Raw genomic sequence first — 25046 nt, 5'->3', positions numbered from 1 at the left:
GAGTAAACAATATTGTACATCGGTGAAGACTTTTAATGTGTATAGCTGCACGATCAATTAGGCTCTTGATCAGCACGATCAATTAGGCTCCGACACCACAACAACTCTGGAGCCCTGGACGGGACGCTGGATGCGGTCTTCTCTGACTGGCGTTCGTGGGGGTCAAGACCTTCCTGAGCTGCTCTGCACTCCTCTACCTTTTCCTCTTACTTACTTCCCTTACCTTAAGTTCCTGTAACCATTAAGTTAAGTACTGTGTTTTTAAGTGTGCCTATTCTGGAAGTGAAAGATTTGTGTAGACCTGGGGGTAGTATTTGCCAGTGTTTTGGGTATCCCTAAGAGTTGTGTTGTGTTAGGGTACCACGTGGTCTCACTACCCTAAGCTGCCTCAAGCTTCAGGTTCTTCACTAGTAGTACTTTACCCTAGCTTGTTCTCAGTGTAAACCTTGTATCCTGCTGATGTGGACCAAGGCTTTTAACATAAGATAGTGTGGTAAAGTAATTATTGTTATTGGTGTGAATGTATATGGGGGGTTGTTAAGGGGTTAATAAATAAGTAAGTTAGTTAAAGGAGTATCCATTCTTCCTGTGTAGGAGATCTCTGATCTACCTCTAGGCTGACAATTGCAGTAATAAGCCACTATAAGTTTACTTTTATATATTTATTGGGGGCCAGGCCTTGAAGATCTCCAGTACTGGATGCCTCTTAATGCTAACTACTGACCCTACTCTAAATTAATACAAGATCCCCCATAGCAGCACTTTAACCCATAACAAGTGGGGGCCTGTCCGGGAGCACTTCACCGTCTGTACAATATTGTTTACTCGTTCTAAGGATAGTTAATAATTACTACAATGTTATACTTAATCCACAACAAGCTCAAGAGTCTGAATGCTTTGTGAGCAACAAGATTCGTCCTACGTTTGACAAGGAAGATACGAACAAAGACACGTCAGCAAGCGTGTCAAATATAAGGTAGTTTATTTAGCTCAATTTGACCTCTGGTTTCCAACTGAGGAACCCAGGGTCGTAACAGTTCCCGAAGAGGAAATATGGTATTAATATGTATTATGAATTGCCCCAAATGTAAGACTCGACACACTCATTATCTTAAGTTATGTCCGAGACGCGCTGGCTAATTACTGCCTTCATAATATACGAAAATACTCTACCTACTGTGGAACCACTCTAATACCTGCCTCCGTATTTATTATAAATATAAACTATTATTATTATTATTATTTCATTCTTTTCTAATACCTTATTTTAAACCTATGCCGTCTGGTTAAGATTATTGACATGAGAGAGAGAGGGACAGAGAGAGAGAGAGAGAGAGAGAGAGAGAGAGAGAGAGAGAGAGAGAGAGAGACAGAGAGACAGAGACAGACAGACAACTCACCGCATGTTTACTGGTATCCTTGGAGAGTCTGATAATGACGTGAACATTACAGTCCCAGATCAGTTGCCAGAAGTCATCATCCTGGTCAGGATACGGGTCTTGTGTGGCTATGAACTTTCCCTGTGTAATTGTCATTGGCTTAAATTGTTGTCATTGTACTAATCCCCAAAGTTATCATCACAGTTTTGCATGAACAATATTGCAGATTTTCGTATTAAATTGGGTGTATTTGTGCTGATAAATGCTTATCTCTTTGAATACAAGGACAACAATATGGTCATTCAGCTTCAGAGATATCATATACTCACATCACCTTCAGGTAAACGTTATCTCGCTGCAAAACATTCAAGTCAGGGACAAAATTATTTCAGACTGAAGTTATCTTGCTTATATTGGAAAGGCGGAGGGTTAGATGACTGGCAGATATATTAACAAGACACCACACAACTGACTTTGTAAGAAACTTTTAAGAATTGAAAACATAAATGAGATATCATGAACCCACAAACACCCACCTACAGTGGACAATGATAGGTAATCACACACAAACACCCACCTACAGTGGACAATGATAGGTAATCACACACAAACACCCACCTACAGTGGACAACTATAGGTAATCACACACAAACACCCACCTACAGTGGACACCAACATACTCACCAGGACATACGAGGCGTTGATGTACTCCACATGCTTCACTCTCACAAGGGTGTCATCAACTACAATGTACAGAAAGGTTATCATTATAGATAAGTAATTAATTTCCGCTAACCATAAACACTCCCTGCGCTCTTATGTTAAACCCAGGCTGCACATAACACAGTCTTAAATTTGCAACTAAACACAGCCACTGTATTTTTACAATATTCTATTTACATATTTCTTAATAGCATTTTTTCTGAGAATTAAAGAGTGTTTCCTTGTATGGGTGTGAATGTCGGCCAAATATAAGCCAGGGAGCTCCACGGTGAATGATCGACCACTCGTACAGATACTTACACTCCCTTACATTAAAAATAGGGCCACCCTAATTATACAGAGTAACAATTTCGCTCCCTTGCCTATGCTCAGACCCAGACCTCACCATACAGTACCTTGCCTACACTCAGACCCAGACCTCACCATACAGTACCTTGCCTATACTCAGACCCAGACCTCACCATACAGTACCTTGCCTACACTCAGACCCAGACCTCACCATACAGTACCTTGCCTACACTCAGACCCAGACCTCACCATACAGTACCTTGCCTACACTCAGACCCAGACCTCACCATACAGTACCTTGCCTACACTCAGACCCAGACCTCACCATACAGTACCTTGCCTACACTCAGACCCAGACCTCACCATACAGTACCTTGCCTACACTCAGACCCAGACCTCACCATACAGTACCTTGCCTACACTCAGACCCAGACCTCACCATACAGCACCTTGCCTACACTCAGACCCAGACCTCACCATACAGCACCTTGCCTACACTCAGACCCAGACCTCACCATACAGTACCTTGCCTACACTCAGACCCAGACCTCACCATACAGTACCTTGCCTACACTCAGACCCAGACCTCACCATACAGTACCTTGCCTACACTCAGACCCAGACCTCACCATACAGTACCTTGCCTACACTCAGACCCAGACCTCACCATACAGCACCTTGCCTACACTCAGACCCAGACCTCACCATACAGCACCTTGCCTACACTCAGACCCAGACCTCACCATACAGTACCTTGCCTACACTCAGACCCAGACCTCACCATACAGTACCTTGCCTACACTCAGACCCAGACCTCACCATACAGTACCTTGCCTACACTCAGACCCAGACCTCACCATACAGTACCTTGCCTACACTCAGACCCAGACCTCACCTTACAGCACCTTGCCTACACTCAGACCCAGACCTCACCATACAGCACCTTGCCTACACTCAGACCCAGACCTCACCATACAGCACCTTGCTTATGCTCAAACCCAGACCTTACCATACCACACCTTGTCTACGCTCAGACCCAGACCTCACCATACCAGACCTCACCATACCACACCTTGCCTACACTCAGACCCAGACCTCGCCCATTCTGCACCTTGCCTACACTCAGACCCAGACCTCGCCCATTCTGCACCTTGCCTACACTCAGACCCAGACCTCGCCCATTCTGCACCTTGCCTACACTCAGACCCAAACCTCACTATACAGCACCTTGCCTACACTCAGACCCAGACCTCACTATACAGTACCTTGCCTACACTCAGACCCAGACCTCACCATACAGCACCTTGCCTATGCTGAGACCCACACCTCACCATATAGCCAGGAGAACTATGCAATTGGCGTAACTGGTACCTTAACCATTGACCAACCGTGACCGTACAAAAGACGTTGGTAGCCGAGGCTATTTCCCCAACATCCCGACGGCACTTGGTGGTAAGCTTGGGCATAGTTATTTCATCAAATCACTTCACTTTGTGGGGGCCACGTGAGCAACACAAATGCGAACAAACTTGAATTGTTACATATATGTTTGGGGCCAATTCAAGCTTGTTTGCATAAATAAATATATATATATATATATATATATATATATATATATATATATATATATATATATATATATATATATATATATATATATATATAGATATGTGTCGTACCTAGTAGCCAGAACGCACTTCTCGGTCTACTATGCAAGGCCCGATTTGCCTAATAGGCCCAGTGATTTTCTTTATTTTCAATAAATTGTTTCCTATTGGTTTATTTTAAATATGAATTATTATATTATATTAAGAACATAAATTATTGATTTAGTTTTGTTAGTTTAAATTAGGTTCAGATAGGTTAGGTTAGGTTAGGCAGGGTTGGTTAGGTTCGGTCATATCTACGTTAGTTTTGGCTCAAATTTAAAAAAATTACCCCATACATAATGAAATGAATAGCTTTATCACTTCATAAGAAAAAATATATATACCTCGCCGCAAATACACCTATATTTGGTGAGGATTGGTACAGCAAGGCTGAGGGCCACAGCAATTCGGAGGGCGTGTGGTGTGAGACGCGTGCCAGTTGCCGACATTGGGGTTGCTAACAGGAAATCCCCTGCATGTGGGGCTGCTACTGCTGTGAGGCGAGCAATGTCGTGTTGCATTGTTGTAGCACCCAGACACTCTGCAGAACTTGGTCTACAATGGGGCCATCCCAGCTGGATTGCTTGTGGGCTTTTGGGGATGGTGGTTGAGGTGATGGGCCTGCACGAGAGGCCCACTCAGTGGCACAGCGTGTAGAATTGGGATCATGTACGCCTGTCACCTGATGTAAGTGGGCAGGTAGAATGTCCTTCACAAGGTCGTCGAATACTGAGGAGGAGGACAGGAAGGCTGGAACAGCGATTTGTGTTGCTGTTCTAACTCCGAGGCCCCCAAGTCTTACTGGAAGAGAGGCTTGTTTCCACTGTAGGTCATCAAGAGAGAGGTTGAGGACTTTTTCTAGCATTGATTTCAGTAACAAGTCATACTTGTTAAACTTTGGAGCTCCTAGGAGTGTGCTGTCTTCAGGTTTAGTTATATGGATATTTGGCAGAACACCCTCTATTCTCTCTATGATGCCCTGGTTGGAACATATTATTTTACACTTAGAAGGGTTCAGGCTGAGGCCTAAAACTGCACCTTGCTCCTGGATTTTTCTGATGTCCTCCAAGAGGGACTCTTGGGACCCGCTTGTGTACCGTCATCCAAGAACCAGATGTTAAGTTCGCTGGACAGGACCTCTGTGACTTGTTTGATGACTAAGCAGAAAAGGAGAGGAGCAAGGGGGTCACCCTGTTGGACGCCTTCTCGCGAGTCAATTTCATATTCGCCAAAAAGTAGCTTTAGATCCATACTGTTGCGTGAATGTACAAAAGGGTAGAGGGAAGGGAAATGACGATGAACCGCACGGAGTACAGCATCCCTCCGCACCAAATTGAAGGCATTTATTAATTCTAGTTTGATCAGGGCCTTTTCGTTTGTGATGTTAGCGACGAAAGCTCGAGCTGCGTGAGCTGCCGCCTCGCACCCTTGTGGAATGCCGAACCCGAGCTGTTTTGGCTTTAGCAAGTTGGCGTCTGCCTCACTAACTGTTCTTGCAGCAGCCTTTGCGCTGCTGCAAGAACGAGGGAATTGCCCACAGTTATTGGTCTGATCCCTCCATCCTTTTTCTTTAGAGCACAGAGAGATGCTCCAAAAAAGATAGGTCTTATGGTCTCTGGTATATATATGTATATATACTTTCAAAACGCGACCTATTAATTGAGATGGCAGGTTGTGACCCTGGGTGGAAGTACCCACCTATCTGTGCCTACGGGGAAGTGGGGTATAGATATATATGCCCCGCCCACCACCCTTGTGCACCTCTTCCGTTATAATTTAACTACTCTGACTTTCAAATTGTTTCTTGAATCGGGCCCTAAAGTTGTGGCTTGAGGTGGCTTCCACAACTTCTCCTTTTAGAGCATTCCACTTGTTAACTCCCCATACTGGGTTCCAGAACTTTCCTAACGTTCCTTCGGCTCATTTGCCGGCGGAAATTCACTAAGGAGGTAGCGAATGTGTTTTTACTGTATAGGAAAATTTGCATGAGCGGGGAAGGGGGCACGGTGGTGTGGATGACTGCTGGAGTGGCTACCTCTATGGTAAAGTGAAGTCTATATCTCTTTATGGTCCCTTCTAGTCTTGTTGCACTTACTGCCTTCTAGTTTCATGTGGTAGTTCCTCCTAGGCCTACTGTTAACCTGCCCCAGGAGGCAACCCACAACGACTGATTAACTCCGGGGTAGAGGATGGAATGGAGGAAGTGTCCAACAACTTTGACCATCGGGGATCGAACGCCGACCATGCAAAGAAGCGAAGTCTCGCTCTATCGACAAGTCCTGATGGATGGGGGTATTTATTTGGGAAAGACCACAACACATTTTACCTCCAATATGACAATGGTTCCGTTGGGTGACTGAGGTCAACTGGTCTTATGGGAAGATGAATGCTTCAGCTATGTGAGCTATTAACAGCTATTAACTTGTGATCCTGTGGTCCTGGGTTCGATCCCAGGCGCCGGCGAGAAACAATGGGCAGAGTTTCTTTCACCCTATGCCCCTGTTACCTAGCAGTAAAATAGGTACCTGGGTGTTAGTCGGCTGTCACGGGCTGCTTCCTGGGGGTGGAGGCCTGGTCGAGGACCGGGCCGCGGGGACACTAAAGCTCCGAAATCATGTCAAGATAACCTCAAGCTATGTGTAGGAGAGTGGCCAGAAGGACCGGCGCGGCGGGACGGACATTGTAAATGTTTTACTGAACAAAGGTTACTACTGTAGTTACAATGTATAAATCATGATTAAATAATCCGTGAGGTGACAGTGTATTTGATACAGTTAAGATATAATAGGTGTAATTTACATACTGTATCATATTTAAATAATTTTTGTAATGCTATCATATAATGAATATTTAAGATATATATGTTACATCGTAATCAATGGATGTAACTATAGCAAGGCAAGGCTTAGCAAGGCGAAGTACACATGTACACAAGTAGCCATAAGTGAGTGACAAGACAGCCACCAACCCCAGCCACACTTACATGGTAGTATGTCGGCATATCTGTTCCTGTCTGCGTGACGCAATGCTTGCGTCGTAGGCTTCTTGTATTCTTGCTGGGTAAATTTGGTTTGAAATTCATTCCTCAACATTTCTTCCTGTTTAGAAATAATGAGAACAATTACTGTATTATTAAGCAATACAAACAGTAGAGTAAGCCACACATGTGGAATGACAGTGTTGACATGGTTCAGCACCTATATAGTCATTACCAGGGACGATGGAAGGACGGGGAAGTGGGGAATGGTGGGGAGGACGAGGGGACAGGGGAGAGGGGTTATCAAGCTTACCGTACTAGGCAGGTCTTGTCAAGCTTACCATACTAGGAAGGTCTTGTCAAGCTTACTGTACTGGGCGAGTCTTGTCAAGCTTACTGTACTGGGCGAGTCTTATCAAGCTTACTGAACTGGCAGAGTCTTATCAAGCTTACTGTACTGGGCGAGTCTTATCAAGCTTACTGAACTGGCAGAGTCTTATCAAGCTTACTGTACTGGGTGAGTCTTATCAAGATTACTGAACTGGGAGAGTCTTATCAAGCTTACTGTACTGGGTGAGTCTTATCAAGCTTACTGTACTGGGTGAGTCTTATCAAGATTACTGAACTGGCAGAGTCTTATCAAGCTTACTGTACTGGGTGAGTCTTATCAAGATTACTGAACTGGGTGAGTCTTATCAAGCTTACTGTACAGGGCGAGTCTTATCAAGCTTACCGTACTTGGTGAGTCTTATCAAGCTTACCGTACTTGGTGAGTCTTATCAAGCTTACTGTACTGGGCGAGTCTTATCAAGCTTACTGTACTGGGCGAGTCTTATCAAGCTTACTGTACTGGGTGAGTCTTATCAAGCTTACTGTACTGGGTGAGTCTTATCAAGCTTACTGTACTGGGCGAGTCTTATCAAGCTTACTGTACTGGGTGAGTCTTATCAAGCTTACTGTACTGGGCGAGTCTTATCAAGCTTACTGTACTGGGCGAGTCTTATCAAGCTTACTGTACTGGGCGAGTCTTGTCAAGCTTACTGTACAGGGTGAGTCTTATCAAGCTTACTGTACTGGGCGAGTCTTATCAAGCTTACTGTACTGGGTGAGTCTTATCAAGCTTACTGTACTGGGCGAGTCTTATCAAGCTTACTGAACTGGCAGAGTCTTGTCAAGCTTACTGTACTGGGCGAGTCTTATCAAGCTTACTGAACTGGCAGAGTCTTATCAAGCTTACTGTACTGGGTGAGTCTTATCAAGCTTACTGTACTGGGTGAGTCTTATCAAGCTTACTGTACTGGGTGAGTCTTATCAAGCTTACTGTACTGGGTGAGTCTTATCAAGCTTACTGTACTGGGTGAGTCTTATCAAGCTTACTGTACTGGGCGAGTCTTATCAAGCTTACTGTACTGGGCGAGTCTTGTCAAGCTTACTGTACTGGGTGAGTCTTATCAAGCTTACTGTACTGGGCGAGTCTTATCAAGCTTACTGTACTGGGCGAGTCTTATCAAGCTTACTGTACTGGGTGAGTCTTATCAAGCTTACTGTACTGGGCGAGTCTTATCAAGCTTACTGTACAGGGTGAGTCTTATCAAGCTTACTGTACTGGGCGAGTCTTATCAAGCTTACTGTACTGGGCGAGTCTTATCAAGCTTACTGTACTGGGTGAGTCTTATCAAGCTTACTGTACTGGGCGAGTCTTATCAAGCTTACTGTACTGGGTGAGTCTTATCAAGCTTACTGTACTGGGTGAGTCTTATCAAGCTTACTGTACTGGGCGAGTCTTATCAAGCTTACTGTACTGGGCGAGTCTTGTCAAGCTTACTGTACTGGGCGAGTCTTATCAAGCTTACTGTACTGGGCGAGTCTTATCAAGCTTACTGTACTGGGCGAGTCTTATCAAGCTTACTGTACTGGGTGAGTCTTATCAAGCTTACTGTACTGGGTGAGTCTTATCAAGCTTACTGTACTGGGTGAGTCTTATCAAGCTTACTGTACTGGGTGAGTCTTATCAAGCTTACTGTACTGGGCGAGTCTTATCAAGCTTACTGTACTGGGCGAGTCTTATCAAGCTTACTGTACTGGGCGAGTCTTATCAAGCTTACTGTACTGGGCGAGTCTTATCAAGCTTACTGTACTGGGTGAGTCTTATCAAGCTTACTGTACTGGGCGAGTCTTATCAAGCTTACTGTACTGGGTGAGTCTTATCAAGCTTACTGTACTGGGTGAGTCTTATCAAGCTTACTGTACTGGGCGAGTCTTATCAAGCTTACTGTACTGGGCGAGTCTTATCAAGCTTACTGTACTGGGCGAGTCTTATCAAGCTTACTGTACTGGGTGAGTCTTATCAAGCTTACTGTACTGGGTGAGTCTTATCAAGCTTACTGTACTGGGCGAGTCTTATCAAGCTTACTGTACTGGGCGAGTCTTGTCAAGCTTACTGTACAGGGTGAGTCTTATCAAGCTTACTGTACTGGGTGAGTCTTATCAAGCTTACTGTACAGGGTGAGTCTTATCAAGCTTACTGTACTGGGCGAGTCTTATCAAGCTTACTGTACTGGGTGAGTCTTATCAAGCTTACTGTACTGGGTGAGTCTTATCAAGCTTACTGTACTGGGTGAGTCTTATCAAGCTTACTGTACTGGGTGAGTCTTATCAAGCTTACTGTACTGGGTGAGTCTTATCAAGCTTACCGTACTGGGCGAGCCCCTGAAGCCCATGTTGTCTAAGCCTATTCGATTGTTGGGGTTCTGAAATAATCATATAGATAATTGTTAGCTCTACAGTATTTTTATTTAATATATCTAATATGATACATAAGTGAAACAAAAAATATTATGTTCCAAATAATATTTAAAAACTTGCTTATATATATATATATATATATATATATATATATATATATATATATATATATATATATATATATATATATATATATATATATATATATATATATATATATATATATATATATGTAGTAGCCTATTATAGTACATATATGTAGTAAATTAGGCGTAAGCTGGGGGTATTATCAGGCTTACAATCCCTTATTCAGGCCTAGGACAAGTAAGATTATGTTATATAGTTACTGTTTCATATTAATACGTAGACTTTATGGTTCGTGGCCAGAGACCAAACTTACCCCAGCACCCACTTGATACACTGGCTGTTTCTTGTATTGCTTCCAGTACAGAAAGACAGCGAGGCAGACAATGATGACAGCAACAGGGATCCCTATACTGAGCCCGAGTATCAGGGGAAGATCTGAAACATATCTACAGCTTAACAAATTAGCATAGTGTTGCGACTTTGGCCTATCCACTTCTCCCTCCCCACTCCTCTCTACAATCTACAAATGCAATTCAGCTTCAGATAGACAATGTAAACATTAGCAATAAAAATGATGGAAAGTTTCTTGGCCTATTCCTAGACAAGAGACTCAACTTCAGCACCCACATACAACACATAACTAAGAAAGTCTCTAAAACAGTTGGTATACTCTCCAAAATCAGATATTATGTACCTAACTCTGCTCTCATCTCTCTATATTATGCACTAATCTATCCCTATCTTAATTATGGTATCTGTGCATGGGGTTCAACCACTGCAAACCACCTCAAGTCCATCATTACCCAGCAAAAATCTGCTATCAGAATAATAACAAATTCTGCTTTCAGACAACACAAAGCCCCCTTGTTTAACTCCCTAAACATGCTAAACATAATCTCACTCCACAAATTCTCTTGTGTCAATTACATTTACAAAACCCTGTTCTTAAATGCAAATCCTGCTCTGAAACTCTCCCTGGACAGATGTAATAGGACCCATTATCACCACACCAGAAATAAATATCTCTTTGATATCCCCAGAGTCAAACTTAATCTGTGTAAACACTCTATGCAAATAAAGGGACCCAGTCTATGGAACTCACTCCCTAATGAATTGAAAAACTGTCAAACTTTTGCGTCATTCAAAAACAAAACTAAAAAGTACCTAATTTCATCTTCATAGTTTTTTACCTTTTGCTTTAAAATTACACTGTATGTATTGCTACCCAATCTCCCAATCTTTATGTACCCAATCCGAACATCTTTACCATTGTGATCATTGCTGTCTTCTTATATGTGCTATAAATTTGCTGTATGGTGTCTTAATCTTGTTTAAATTCAATCAAGCTGTCAATGTAATCAATCAGAGCTTTAATATACCAATGTGGTTTAATATACTTACTAATCTCTCTCATCTCATTTTTTTCTTGCAATGTATCTGTTATCATTTTATTAATTCTGCTAGAATTTACCTACTTAAAATTATCTGTTAGTTTAAGGAACTGCCCGAAACGCTGTGCGTAGTAGTGGCTTTACAAGATTGTAAATACTGTGCTATGTATTCTCACAAACCCAATGTACCACTTCTTGTATATAAATAAATAAATAAATAAATAAATATGAGGGAGTATATCGTCTCCCGGTCCTTCCCTGGATGTTACCTTTACCATTTCTCTAGTGGCCTAGACGGGGACAGTAAGCCAGTGGCTTGTCAAAGGTCCCCCAATTGTTCCTGATTTGTTAATATATGTAAGTGATGACCCAGAACACAGAACTCACTCCCTAATGAATTAAAAGCAAAATTCCAACCTATAGTTTATTCAATAATAAAGCCGAAAAGTACTTAAATTCATCCTAATAGTTCCCACCTTGTGCTCCATACTCACATTGTATCTTGTGCTACCCACTAACGCAGCCTAGTGCTTGAGACATGCAACTTCATCACCATAATCTATTCTATCTATTTATAATGTAGCCATCATGTTGAAATAATATTCTGCTACAATGTACTTATTAACACATTTATTGTTAGCCGACTTTGCACGACTGTAACAACTACCAGTGTATGTGCTTTCTCAACCAGGTGTACTTTCTTGAATATGAATGAATAAATAAATAAATAAATAAATAAATAAATTATTTGGCGTTTGACGCTTTGATTTGAAATACTATTTAGGCAATTTGGTACTTTGAATAATGTACTTGGTGCATTACTTGCTAAAATATAAAATATTAACATCATGATGTTATGTTGATCGTTAGGCTACACAGACCAATAAAAAAAGAACCTTAATGTTATAAAACCAGTGGAAGAAGTATTATCCATCAGGAATCACATTGAATGTAATATACAGAAGGTAGTAAATTCTGCCACTCAGGAAATCAGATTAGCCAAAATGAACTATGAACGAAAATGTGCTGAGAACATAAAGATACGAAGTCTTTATGATATAAAAGAAGAAAAACTAAGATAAAGACTCGTTAAGACCATTAAAAGATGAGACGAACAAAGTTACAATTGACGATGAGAATAAAAAGGCAGCCAACACTGTGAATTAATATTTACATCAGTGTTCGTACTAAAAAGAGTGGAAGACAAGACTAGAACACTTGAAGATTAGAAAGACTAAAAGATTAGAAGAGAAAGAATTAAGGGATATTCCCATTATGTGCGAAACAATTAATAAGAGCACTGACACAGTAAAGGACTCAAAAGGCCCAGGTGTGGATGAAATTTAATCTAAAGTTATAAAGGAGCTGATACAGAAACTGTCATCCACTGAAACTCTTATTCAGAAAATCTCTGGACCAGGGGGGGGGGGGTTTCTGCGAATTTGTATATTTCCCATCTAGTGCCTCCTAGATTGAAAATATGCAAATGTCACTCTGTTTTGAAAAAAAGGCAGAAAAAGCTCAGCAGAAAATTACCGGCCGATCAGCCTAACCTCATATATTTGCAAGCTTACGGAGAAAATCCTAAGTGAGAGAATCACTTACCATCTCACAATGCTTAATATAGTAACATCAACTCAACATAGTTTTATCAAAAATATATCCTGCTTTACTTTTGCTTACATTTTTGGAGACAAACAGCTTCCAGTAGGCGTAATATACATGGACGTTTCTAAAGATCTATCTCTATCTACCTAGTTATCTATCTAGTTATCTCTCTATCTACCTATCTCTTCGTCCTTTCCCCCCCTCCCCCGCATCGCACCTTAAGAAAGACTGAAACAAATGAATGGCTCTCAGATGCTCTGAGATGTTATCTTCTCCTTCTTTGAAGTTGCTTCTTTTCAGTAGCAACTTCACGTTAATCACACGCCATATTTCACAACTGACTCCATCAAACACTCTTTGAAAATGGCCTAGGGGGTGTGTTTATTATTGCTAATATTCCTTAAAACATTTAACTTAAGCCTGACCCTACCTGCCTATGTCCGTCCCGCACCCCAGACCATTTCCCCTGTCTATTTGAGAGCAACCTGTCCTCTTAAAAAGAACGTCGCTTTTGGCCGTTTGCCAGTATGGCCGAATTTGGACGTAATTTGAAAATGAAAAAAAAAATGAAAATAAATTTGGGATTTTTTTTCAACAACAGTAAGTTAAGGGTCCTCTGATAGGTTAGGTGGGCAGGAAATTCTCATAAAGTTTCAAAACGTTATGAAAAACGTTAATTTAAAGTGTCCTCTTATAACCTCTGCGCGTACGCCGGACGACTCAAATAGAAAACGGAACAGAACGTCACTTTTGTGAGTGGATTTCATTTCAAATTACGTCCAAATTTGGCCATAGTGCGCATACGAGCCAAAAGTGACGTTGTTTTTAAGAGGACGGGTTGTTGAGAGAGGCTAGACTCAAGCGTCTGGGCCTCCAACTTTGGACAGACAGATAAACTGACATTCTCTCTCATGGGTGCAAAAATATATATATATATATATTTTGAGATATATAATGGAAACATGAAAGAAATTAAGATATTAAAAATAGTACACCGGATAAATTCGTGATGTATCTGTATCCTGGACACCCAACTTGCCTGAACTTGAAATACAACAAAATTTTGTGGAACGTAACTGGAGTAAAAATACAATACCTGAAGTGTTTGAAGCGGGTTAAAATGCAATACCTGAATTTTTTGGAGATTGAAAATCTTTCACGCAGGTCAGTTGACTTGTGCAGTTACTACAAGAGGTTAACACACACACCATGAACCCCTCTTCAACTATTACACCTGTAATGGTGTACTCAGTCTCAGTAACAACGGCATAGCTATTACTTCCATTCCAAGACACATTGAACACAACCGGTTCTCCACATGTACCAGGCGGCTCCCACGTCCAACTCACTGTCACGTCACTTCCAGATTGAGTCATGACAAGGTTTTCGGCATCTGAAACATAGAGATGAATGCAATTTAACAAAGCGAAACAAAAAAGATCAACTTGATATAAAAAATAAGAAGTTTAGTACTTGCTGGAAGTCATAAGACTCTTGAGTCCTAAAGTTAAGATAATTTATATTAATATGGAAGAGCAGTAATAATGGATGGGTCGCTAAACAGGTTACCCAGGCGGATCATGCAGCTGGTCTGGTGAGCACAGATGGTCTGGTGAACACAGCTGGTCTGGTGAACACAGCTGGTCTGGTGAGCACAGCTGGTCTGGTGAACACAGCTGGTCTGGTGAACACAGCTGGTCTGGTGAGCACAGCTGGTCTGGTGAACACTGCTGGTCTGGTGAACACAGCTGGTCTGGTGAGCACAGCTGGTCTGGTGAACACAGCTGGTCTGGTGAACACAGCTGGTCTGGTGAACACAGCTGGTCTGGTGAACACAGCTGGTCTGGTGAACACAGCTGGTCTGGTGAGCACAGCTGCATTTCTAAACATTTGACTTTTAAGGTAAACTCCCATTCCCATCATCTAATATTTCACCTTTTTTAACGAAATTGACAAATTCGTTAAAACTGTGATGTATTAGACACTTGAAAGCATCGTAATATTGACGTTATTCTAGGCATTGGCCTCGATAGGTTAGTCGGGTTGCTTGGGTTTGTGAATTTCTGGTTAGGCAAAACAGTTGTATTTTTGACGGAGTGGCAAAATCTGGCTGTCAGAAGGCCCCTTACACCAAAACCCTCACGTGTGAAGACATTACAGCTGGCTTGATCAGGCTGCACAACTTTATGTATAATAATTTCCAATAATAATATCTTTATGTTGTCAATTTTGATGCTAGTTATCTTTCACATTGTATTTGTTCCTTCCTCCATGATAAGCCTGGACTGGTCGAAAGCTTTTGACTGTGTTGATGTTCAGTTTGTATTAGACATATTGGATAGGGTGGGAGTGGCACAAGAATTTATTGATTGGATCCGTATGCTTTATAAAGAGTGTCGGAGCAGCGTCTGTATCAATGGAGTCTTAAGTAAACCTTTTTCAGTTGAACGATCTGTACGTCAGGGATGTCCCCTTTCAATGATTGTGTATGTTATATTTCAAGAGCCACTGTACTTGGCAATAAACAGCAATGACTTTATTGTTCCACCTCGTCTTCCTAATGCTATGACACTTCCTGTTGTTGGTTATGCAGACGATACAACTATTTTTGTGTCGACAGAAGACTCAGTGGTGAATGTTCAGAATGAGTTAGACAACTTTGAACGAGCGACAGGTGCTGTTATTAACAAGAACAAAACGTGTATGATGGGGCTTGGCAGTTGGCGTAATAAGGTTACCTGGACAGGTTCATGGTTCAAGGTAGTGGAGTCTATTAAAGCTCTTGGGATTTGATGGTGTAAAACATATGGAACAACATTGGTTACGAATTGGCAAGTTCTATGTGGGAATATAATAGTAGCTACGAATATGTTGTCAAATAGGATATTAACCTTGTTTCAGAAGGCTGTAATAATCAATTGCAAAATTTTGTCTAAAGTGTGGTATTTGTCTCACAGGTTTCCAATTGACAAGAAAAGTGCTATGGAGATCGACAAAACTATTTTTGATATGTATGGTATGGTAGACACCAACCAACTAAACGGACTACTCTATGTAAAGGTAAGAAAAACGGTGGAATAGGAATACTGAATGTACTTACCTAATTGTACTTACCTAATTGCGCTTGCGGGGGTTGAGCTTTGGCTCTTTGGTCCCGCCTCTCAACTATCAATCAACAGATGTACAGATTCCTGAGCCTATTGGGCTCTATCATATCTACATTTGAAACTGTGTATGGACTCAGCCTCCACCACATCACTGCCTAAAGCATTCCATTTATTAACTACTCTGACACTGAAAAAATTCTTTCTAACGTCTCTGTGGCTCATCTGGGTACTAAGTTTCCACCTGTGTCCCCTTGTTCGTGTTCCACCCGTGCTGAAGAGTTTGTCTTTGTCCACCCTGTCAATTCCCCTGAGAATTTTGTAGGTGGTTATCATGTCTCCCCTTACTCTTCTGTTTTCCAGGGACGTGAGGTTCAGCTCCTTTAGCCTTTCCTCGTAGCTCATTCTTCTCAGTTCCGGGACGAGCCTGGTGGCATACCGCTGAATCTTCTCTAGCTTTGTCTTGTGTTTAACTAGGTAGGGACTCCAGGCTGGAGCTGCATACTCCAGGATTGGTCTTACGTACGTGGTATACAGGGTTCTGAAAGATTCCTTACACAAGTTTCTAAAGGGAGTTCTTATGTTGGCCAGTCTAGCATATGCCGCTGATGATATTCTTTTGATGTGGGCCTCTGGGAACAGGTTTGGCGTGATATCAACCCCCAAATCTTTCTCTCTATTTGTGTACCATAAGTCATTGGCAATCTTATGTGTTATCTTTATTTAGAAAGGAGAAAATGCAGAGGAATAGTGTAAATGCGATAGGACATTACTTTTGTAAATTATGTGTTAGCACTTGATACATATGTCAGAGTATACTGACCTTGATACATATGCCAGAGTATACTGACCTTGCCTTTATTTCACCGCACATTTATTCATATACAATTGATGTTCTCTGGCGGATTTGCAATATTGAAGGTTTGTTAATGATGAACAGTAAACAAGTGTATGATGTTACACTACCAAATATAGTTCCTGGAATAGAGGAGGCATATCCACTCTTTAGCTGACAAGTAATATGGGCAAACCTTCATGTTAAATGTATTGCCCCAAGACAACGTGAGCTGTTGTATCGCTACATTCATGAGACCCTTCCTACTAATGATAGGTTGTTGGTGTTGGGGCATTAAGGACAACAACAGGTGTGACCAATGTACTGTAATTGAGAATAATATGCATATATTTTATTTCTGTAAGCAGAAAGTTGTTCTTGTAAACTGGATTAGAGACACTCTTAAAGCTTTATGTGGACCAAGTATTATAGTGGAGTTAATGAGGTTTTTAATGTTTCATATTGACATAAAATGCAAGAAAATTAAGAATACAATAATTATGCTACTTTCTGATTACATTTTGTTTGTGGATAGACAGGCAGGAGGGTTACTGTGTGTGGATAGGCAGGCAGCAGGGTTACTGTGTGTGGATAGGCAGGCAGCAGGGTTACTTTGTGTGGATAGTCAGGCAGGAGGGTTACTGTGTGTGGATAGTCAGGCAGCAGGGTTACTGTGTGTGGATAGGCAGGCAGGAGGGTTACTGTGTGTGGATAGTCAGGCAGCAGGGTTACTGTGTGTGGATAGGCAGGCAGCAGGGTTACTGTGTGTGGATAGGCAGGCAGGAGGGTTACTGTGTGTGGATAGGCAGGCAGGAGGGTTACTGTGTGTGGATAGGCAGGCAGGAGGGTTACTGTGTGTGGATAGTCAGGCAGCAGGGTTACTGTGTGTGGATAGGCAAGCAGGAGGGTTACTGTGTGTGGATAGGCAGGCAGCAGGGTTACTGTGTGTGGATAGGCAGGCAGGAGGGTTACTGTGTGTGGATAGGCAGGCTGGAGGGTTACTGTGTGTGGATAGTCAGGCTGGAGGGTTACTGTGTGTGGATAGTCAGGCTGGAGGGTTACTGTGTGTGGATAGGCAGGCTGGAGGGTTACTGTGTGTGGATAGTCAGGCTGGAGGGTTACTGTGTGTGGATAGGCAGGCTGGAGGGTTACTGTGTGTGGATAGTCAGGCTGGAGGGTTACTGTGTGTGGATAGGCAGGCTGGAGGGTTACTGTGTGTGGATAGTCAGGCAGGAGGGTTACTGTGTGTGGATAGGCAGGCAGGAGGGTTACTGTGTGTGGATAGTCAGGCAGGAGGGTTACTGTGTGTGGATAGGCAGGCTGGAGGGTTACTGTGTCTGGATAGTCAGGCAGGAGGGTTACTGTGTGGGGATAGGCAGGCAGGAGGGTTACTGTGTGTGGACAGGTAGACAGGAGGGTTACTGTGTGTGGACAGGTAGACAGGAGGGTTACTGTGTGTGGACAGGTAGACAGGAGGGTTACTGTGTGTGGACAGGTAGACAGGAGGGTTACTGTGTGTGGACAGGTAGACAGGAGGGTTACTGTGTGTGGACAGGTAGACAGGAGGGTTACTGTGTGTGGACAGGTAGGCAGGAGGGTTACTGTGTGTGGACAGGTAGACAGGAGGGTTACTGTGTGTGGACAGGGAGACAGGAGGGTTACTGTGTGTGGACAGGGAGACAGGAGGGTTACTGTGTGTGGACAGGTAGACAGGAGGGTTACTGTGTGTGGACAGGGAGACAGGAGGGTTACTGTGTGTGGACAGGGAGACAGGAGGGTTACTGTGTGTGGACAGGGAGACAGGAGGGTTACTGTGTGTGGACAGGGAGACAGGAGGGTTACTGTGTGTGGACAGGGAGACAGGAGGGTTACTGTGTGTGGACAGGGAGACAGGAGGGTTACTGTGTGTGGACAGGTAGACAGGAGGGTTACTGTGTGTGGACAGGTAGGCAGGAGGGTTACTGTGTGTGGACAGGTAGACAGGAGGGTTACTGTGTGTGGACAGGTAGACAGGAGGGTTACTGTGTGTGGACAGGGAGACAGGAGGGTTACTGTGTGTGGACAGGGAGACAGGAGGGTTACTGTGTGTGGACAGGGAGACAGGAGGGTTACTGTGTGTGGACAGGGAGACAGGAGGGTTACTGTGTGTGGACAGGTAGACAGGAGGGTTACTGTGTGTGGACAGGTAGGCAGGAGGGTTACTGTGTGTGGACAGGTAGACAGGAGGGTTACTGTGTGTGGACAGGTAGACAGGAGGGTTACTGTGTGTGGACAGGGAGACAGGAGGGTTACTGTGTGTGGACAGGGAGACAGGAGGGTTACTGTGTGTGGACAGGGAGACAGGAGGGTTACTGTGTGTGGACAGGGAGACAGGAGGGTTACTGTGTGTGGACAGGGAGACAGGAGGGTTACTGTGTGTGGACAGGTAGACAGGAGGGTTACTGTGTGTGGACAGGTAGGCAGGAGGGTTACTGTGTGTGGACAGGTAGACAGGCGGGTTACTGTGTGTGGACAGGTAGACAGGAGGGTTACTGTGTGTGGACAGGTAGACAGGAGGGTTACTGTGTGTGGACAGGTAGACAGGAGGGTTACTGTGTGTGGACAGGGAGACAGGAGGGTTACTGTGTGTGGACAGGGAGACAGGAGGGTTACTGTGTGTGGACAGGTAGACAGGAGGGTTACTGTGTGTGGACAGGTAGACAGGAGGGTTACTGTGTGTGGACAGGTAGACAGGAGGGTTACTGTGTGTGGACAGGGAGACAGGAGGGTTACTGTGTGTGGACAGGGAGACAGGAGGGTTACTGTGTGTGGACAGGTAGACAGGAGGGTTACTGTGTGTGGACAGGGAGACAGGAGGGTTACTGTGTGTGGACAGGTAGACAGGAGGGTTACTGTGTGTGGACAGGGAGACAGGAGGGTTACTGTGTGTGGACAGGGAGACAGGAGGGTTACTGTGTGTGGACAGGTAGACAGGAGGGTTACTGTGTGTGGACAGGGAGACAGGAGGGTTACTGTGTGCGGACAGGTAGACAGGAGGGTTACTGTGTGTGGACAGGGAGACAGGAGGGTTACTGTGTGTGGACAGGGAGACAGGAGGGTTACTGTGTGTGGACAGGTAGACAGGAGGGTTACTGTGTGTGGACAGGTAGACAGGAGGGTTACTGTGTGTGGACAGGTAGACAGGAGGGTTACTGTGTGTGGACAGGTAGACAGGAGGGTTACTGTGTGTGGACAGGGAGACAGGAGGGTTACTGTGTGTGGACAGGGAGACAGGAGGGTTACTGTGTGTGGACAGGGAGACAGGAGGGTTACTGTGTGTGGACAGGTAGACAGGAGGGTTACTGTGTGTGGACAGGTAGACAGGAGGGTTACTGTGTGTGGACAGGTAGACAGGAGGGTTACTGTGTGTGGACAGGTAGACAGGAGGGTTACTGTGTGTGGACAGGTAGACAGGAGGGTTACTGTGTGTGGACAGGTAGACAGGAGGGTTACTGTGTGTGGACAGGTAGACAGGAGGGTTACTGTGTGTGGACAGGGAGACAGGAGGGTTACTGTGTGTGGACAGGTAGACAGGAGGGTTACTGTGTGTGGACAGGGAGACAGGAGGGTTACTGTGTGTGGACAGGTAGACAGGAGGGTTACTGTGTGTGGACAGGGAGACAGGAGGGTTACTGTGTGTGGACAGGGAGACAGGAGGGTTACTGTGTGTGGACAGGGAGACAGGAGGGTTACTGTGTGTGGACAGGGAGACAGGAGGGTTACTGTGTGTGGACAGGGAGACAGGAGGGTTACTGTGTGTGGACAGGGAGACAGGAGGGTTACTGTGTGTGGACAGGGAGACAGGAGGGTTACTGTGTGTGGACAGGGAGACAGGAGGGTTACTGTGTGTGGACAGGTAGACAGGAGGGTTACTGTGTGTGGACAGGGAGACAGGAGGGTTACTGTGTGTGGACAGGGAGACAGGAGGGTTACTGTGTGTGGACAGGGAGACAGGAGGGTTACTCAGTAGACAAAATACTGAAGTTCTTGCGAGACAGGATCAAGTATAACATTTGGGGTTTACGGCTCATGCTCGGTGATGATATGGGAAATTGGTTTACTGAGAATTATATAAAATATATATAAATGTAATAATTTCCCCTGTAAATTAATGTAAATATAATCTCTAAAATTGTAAATTATTTAAAGAACAATAAATATAACATTTAGGGGTTTAAAGTTGATGCTCGGTGATAATATGAAACCCTTGTTTACTGAGAATTATACTGCTATATATATGTAATGTATATATACATATATGCTATATATATGTAATGTTATATTGCCTTGTAAAATTTATGTATAGTGTATATGATTTATATTGTATTTTATTAAATAAAGATAAAAAAAATTGTATTCTTGCTCTACTAATTTTGTTATAACTCTGTCAATATGTCTCACACGCTATCATTACCAGCTACACGTGTTTGTTCAGCTGTACACTTGTTCACTTCAGCTACACGTGTTTATACAGCTGTTCACTTCAGCTACACGTGTTTATACAGCTGTACACTTCAGCTACAAGTGTTAATACAGCTGTTCACTTCAGCTACACGTGTTTATACAGCTGTACACCTGTTCACTTCAGCTACACGTGTTTATACAGCTGTACACTTCAGCTACAAGTGTTAATACAGCTGTTCACTTCAGCTACACGTGTTTATACAGCTGTACACCTGTTCACTTCAGCTACACGTGTTTATACAGCTGTACACTTCAGCTACAAGTGTTAATACAGCTGTTCACTTCAGCTACACGTGTTTATACAGCTGTACACCTGTTCACTTCAGCTACAAGTGTTTATACAGCTGTTCACTTCAACTACAAGTGTTTGTACACCTGTCCACTTCAGCTACAACACTTGTAGCTGTTCACTTCAGCTACAAGTGTTCATACAGCTGTTCACTTCAGCTACAAGTGTTCATACAGCTGTTCACTTCAGCCACAACTGTAACGATTTATATTAATTTAATCACTTACAAATAAAGCTTCTGTTGTAGTTTCAGGTAAGTTACCCTTCAAAGTATAGAATAATCCCAACTAGCAGCAAAAATAGTGGATCACCTAGTGAGGAGAGAGAGCAGGAAGCTTACCATTAAGAAGTGTGGTTTGTGGGATGGTGGCAGATGGCTGGCCCATCACACCGTTCTCCCAAGCGCGGACGAAAACGTGGTATAATGTGCAGTCAGCCAGATTCCTTATGCTGTACTGTAGTTGAGTTGTGTTGTCATTTGCCCAACTACTGTTGACATTAGTCCAAAACACAGAGTATTGGTCAACGACAGATGGTAGTGACGCGTGTATAGTAGCTTCGGTAGTGTCCGACGTTGAGAGAATCCAGTCCTTGACAAACGTCTCCATGACAGACGAGGCCGGCTTAGACCATGATACATCAAGTTGTCTGTGGAAGTTGGTGGTCACATTCACGTTGGTGGGGGGTCCTGGAACTGGGAGACATACACTTAGTGCTCCACTACCTCCTCATACCTACAGTCTACTTGTAAAGATCCTCTCAAAATCTACTCTACACACTCAAGACACTCAGGATCTACTCTACACACTCAGGATCTACTCTACACACTCAAGACACTCAGGATCTACTCTACACACTCAAGTAATCCAGTCAAGAAGATGACTTCTACCAAGAGAATATCTCATCGCTTGGAATTACATAATCTAGCAAGTTATTTGGTTTTACTAAGAATATATTTTATAATGCATGTGCTACAATGAGTATAAACTGTTAACGTGACAAATCCTTTAAAATTAGCATTTATTCGCGTGGTGTGTGAGAGAGACTCATGCTTACCTCTGGCCCCACATTCTACAGCGTCCTCCTGCAAAACAGAGAACACATTCAGATAACGATCATGTTCCTCCGATCAATACTACGATACATTGTTAATAATTTGTGAATGTAACACTTTGGTTCTATTTGTTGAACTAAGCAACTAACATGCAAGTATATTTATTTGAACTATGCGCAACAAACATATTTATGAATATACGTATTTATATCTATATAAGAGAAGGTCTGATTGTCTGACATTGTCTGCGGTTGGATGCCAGACGCCTGACGCTAGTCTCGCTAAAATTTGCAGATTTACTGCTGATTGAATGTGGGAGCGTCATGGGTGGTTCAGGATCGGCCCTTAAGGGAGTCAGCCCCTCTACCACCATCACCAAGTTGGTCGACAAGAAATGTGCCATCCAAACTCCGTATACTTTAGCAATCGTTTATATATAAGTATATCCAGATACTGACTTGCAAGACATGTGGTCAGATGACAGACCTGAATTCTGGGATATTTTTGTTTGTAGACGGTGTGATGAAAATGAGGAGGACCGGGAGGGTGTAAAGATGTTTTAAGTTATACAGGCAAGGTATCAGCTGGGTGGACAACCAATTAATAAAATACCATCTATGATGTATAAGAGTGCTGCCCCTGCTCTTGCACTTCCCACAGCTTTACTATTCAAGAATTCTCTAGTGTCATACTTTTCCTGATATCCTTAAACAAGCAAGAGTGACGCCAGTTCATAAAGGAGGCGAGACAGTAATTATTTGCTAGTAAATCCTCAAATCAGAATCATCTTATGATGGACAATGTTAGCATTACCAATAAAAGTGAGGGGGAAGTTCCTTGGACTTTACATACACAAGAGACTGAATTTCAGCACCCACATACAACACAGCCAAAAAAGTCTCAAAAATGGTCGATATACTTTCTAAATTCAGATATTATGTTCCCCACTCTACTCTCATTATACTACGCGCTAATCTATCCCGATCTTACATACGGTATCTGTGCTGGGGTTCAACTACTGCAAATTACCTTAAGTCTATCATCACTCAGCAAACATTTCCTATCAAACTATAACAAACTCTGTCTTCAGACAACACACAGTTCCTCTGTTTAAGTCCCTTAACATGCTAAACATACACTCACTCCACACATTCTCATGTGCTATTTACATGTATAAAACCTTGATCCTAAATGTTAATCTTGATCTGAAACTTTTTTTTCCTTGATAAGTGTAATAGAACCCATGAGCACCACACCAGAAATAAATATCTCTCTGATATCCCCAGAATAAGACTAAATCGGTGCAAACACTCCATGCAAATAAAAGAGCCCAGTCTTTGTAACTCGCTCCCTGACGAATTAAAAAATTGCCCAACCCATCCCCCTGTTCAAAAGTAAAACCAAAAAGTACCTAATTTCATCTTCATAGTTTCCTACCTTGTTCGTCAAACTCACACCGTAACTTGTACTACCAACTTCCACAATATTAGTACTTAAGACATATATCCTTACCAGGTGTAATCACCTGTCAATTTATATTGTAGTTATTTGTTGATATAAAACCTTGCTACAATGTACATTTTCATCTTACCTGATATGTTAGATTAAGGACCTGCCCGATACGCTATGCGTGTTAGTGGCTTTGCATGAATGTACAAATACCAATCTTATGTAATCTCACCAACCCATTGTACCTTCTTGTGGATAAATTATTATCATTAAATAGGGGTTTGTCGGGTGCATGGAATGGACTTTAACCTTTGTTTATGAGGATGGGCTGCCTTGTGGTGATACTTGTTCTTAAGATTCACGGTTGTCTACATGTTCACAATTTCAGCTGTTGGGAACAGCTGTGCTTAGGTTTATAGCTCCCACTACGTCGAACTATTGGTCTTCCTCAAGATTCAATTCACAGTGGAGACATACTTACTACTAGGTGAACAGAGGCATTATGTGAAAGGAAACGTGCAAAATCGTTTATGTCTCTCCAAGAATTGAACCCTGGATTTCAAATTATGAGTCTAGGCAGTAAAATACTGTGCTAAAGGGTTGTGAGAACTGTCAACCGGGTGTGGGCAAGTCGTGTACTAGACAGTTCGCCAAACCCTGTTTTCTGATTGCCAAAGCCGTGTGTATCGTTGGGTTTGGGTGTATTAGTTAAGGTTAGGCTGTGTTAGCTTAGATTAGGCTAGTTTGGGTTAGACTAGACTAGGTTGTGTAAAGTTTTAAAATCCGTTGTATCCCTTTCATATCTCTAAGATCTCTTGAACAAGAGTGATCACGATTTTGAGGGCCCTGTGTGGTGATATATATATCTTATGATGTGCGCCTGTGCACATGTTCATCTCAACCTCAACTCTCAAAACTTGCAAAACCAAAATGCTATGAATATATACTAAAGTAATAATAGGCTG

The 25046-nt window shown here is 42.9% G+C and overlaps 1 protein-coding gene across 2 annotated transcripts in view; it reads right to left on the bottom strand.

Annotated features, from left to right (window-relative positions):
* Positions 1 to 25046, bottom strand: part of LOC123755956 (receptor-type tyrosine-protein phosphatase alpha) — a 36424-nt gene that overhangs the window by 11281 nt on the left and 97 nt on the right. Inside the window, exons 2-9 of one of the 2 annotated variants that reach the window (XM_069300234.1) lie at positions 22635 to 22662; positions 21919 to 22272; positions 13977 to 14240; positions 10162 to 10283; positions 9710 to 9766; positions 7023 to 7137; positions 2064 to 2122; positions 1401 to 1520 (exon numbers count right to left, since the gene is read on the bottom strand). In XM_069300234.1, the coding sequence (XP_069156335.1) occupies positions 1401 to 1520; positions 2064 to 2122; positions 7023 to 7137; positions 9710 to 9766; positions 10162 to 10283; positions 13977 to 14240; positions 21919 to 22272; positions 22635 to 22662 (1119 nt within the window). The remainder of the gene's footprint in view (positions 1 to 1400; positions 1521 to 2063; positions 2123 to 7022; positions 7138 to 9709; positions 9767 to 10161; positions 10284 to 13976; positions 14241 to 21918; positions 22273 to 22634; positions 22663 to 25046) is intronic. The other variant, XM_069300235.1, reaches the window with a different exon arrangement.

Source organism: Procambarus clarkii, chromosome 43, assembly GCF_040958095.1.
Source record: "Procambarus clarkii isolate CNS0578487 chromosome 43, FALCON_Pclarkii_2.0, whole genome shotgun sequence".
Classification (NCBI taxonomy): domain Eukaryota; kingdom Metazoa; phylum Arthropoda; class Malacostraca; order Decapoda; family Cambaridae; genus Procambarus; species Procambarus clarkii.
Note: the sequence above shows the minus strand (reverse complement) of the source record. Positions and strands in the feature narration are given on the sequence as shown.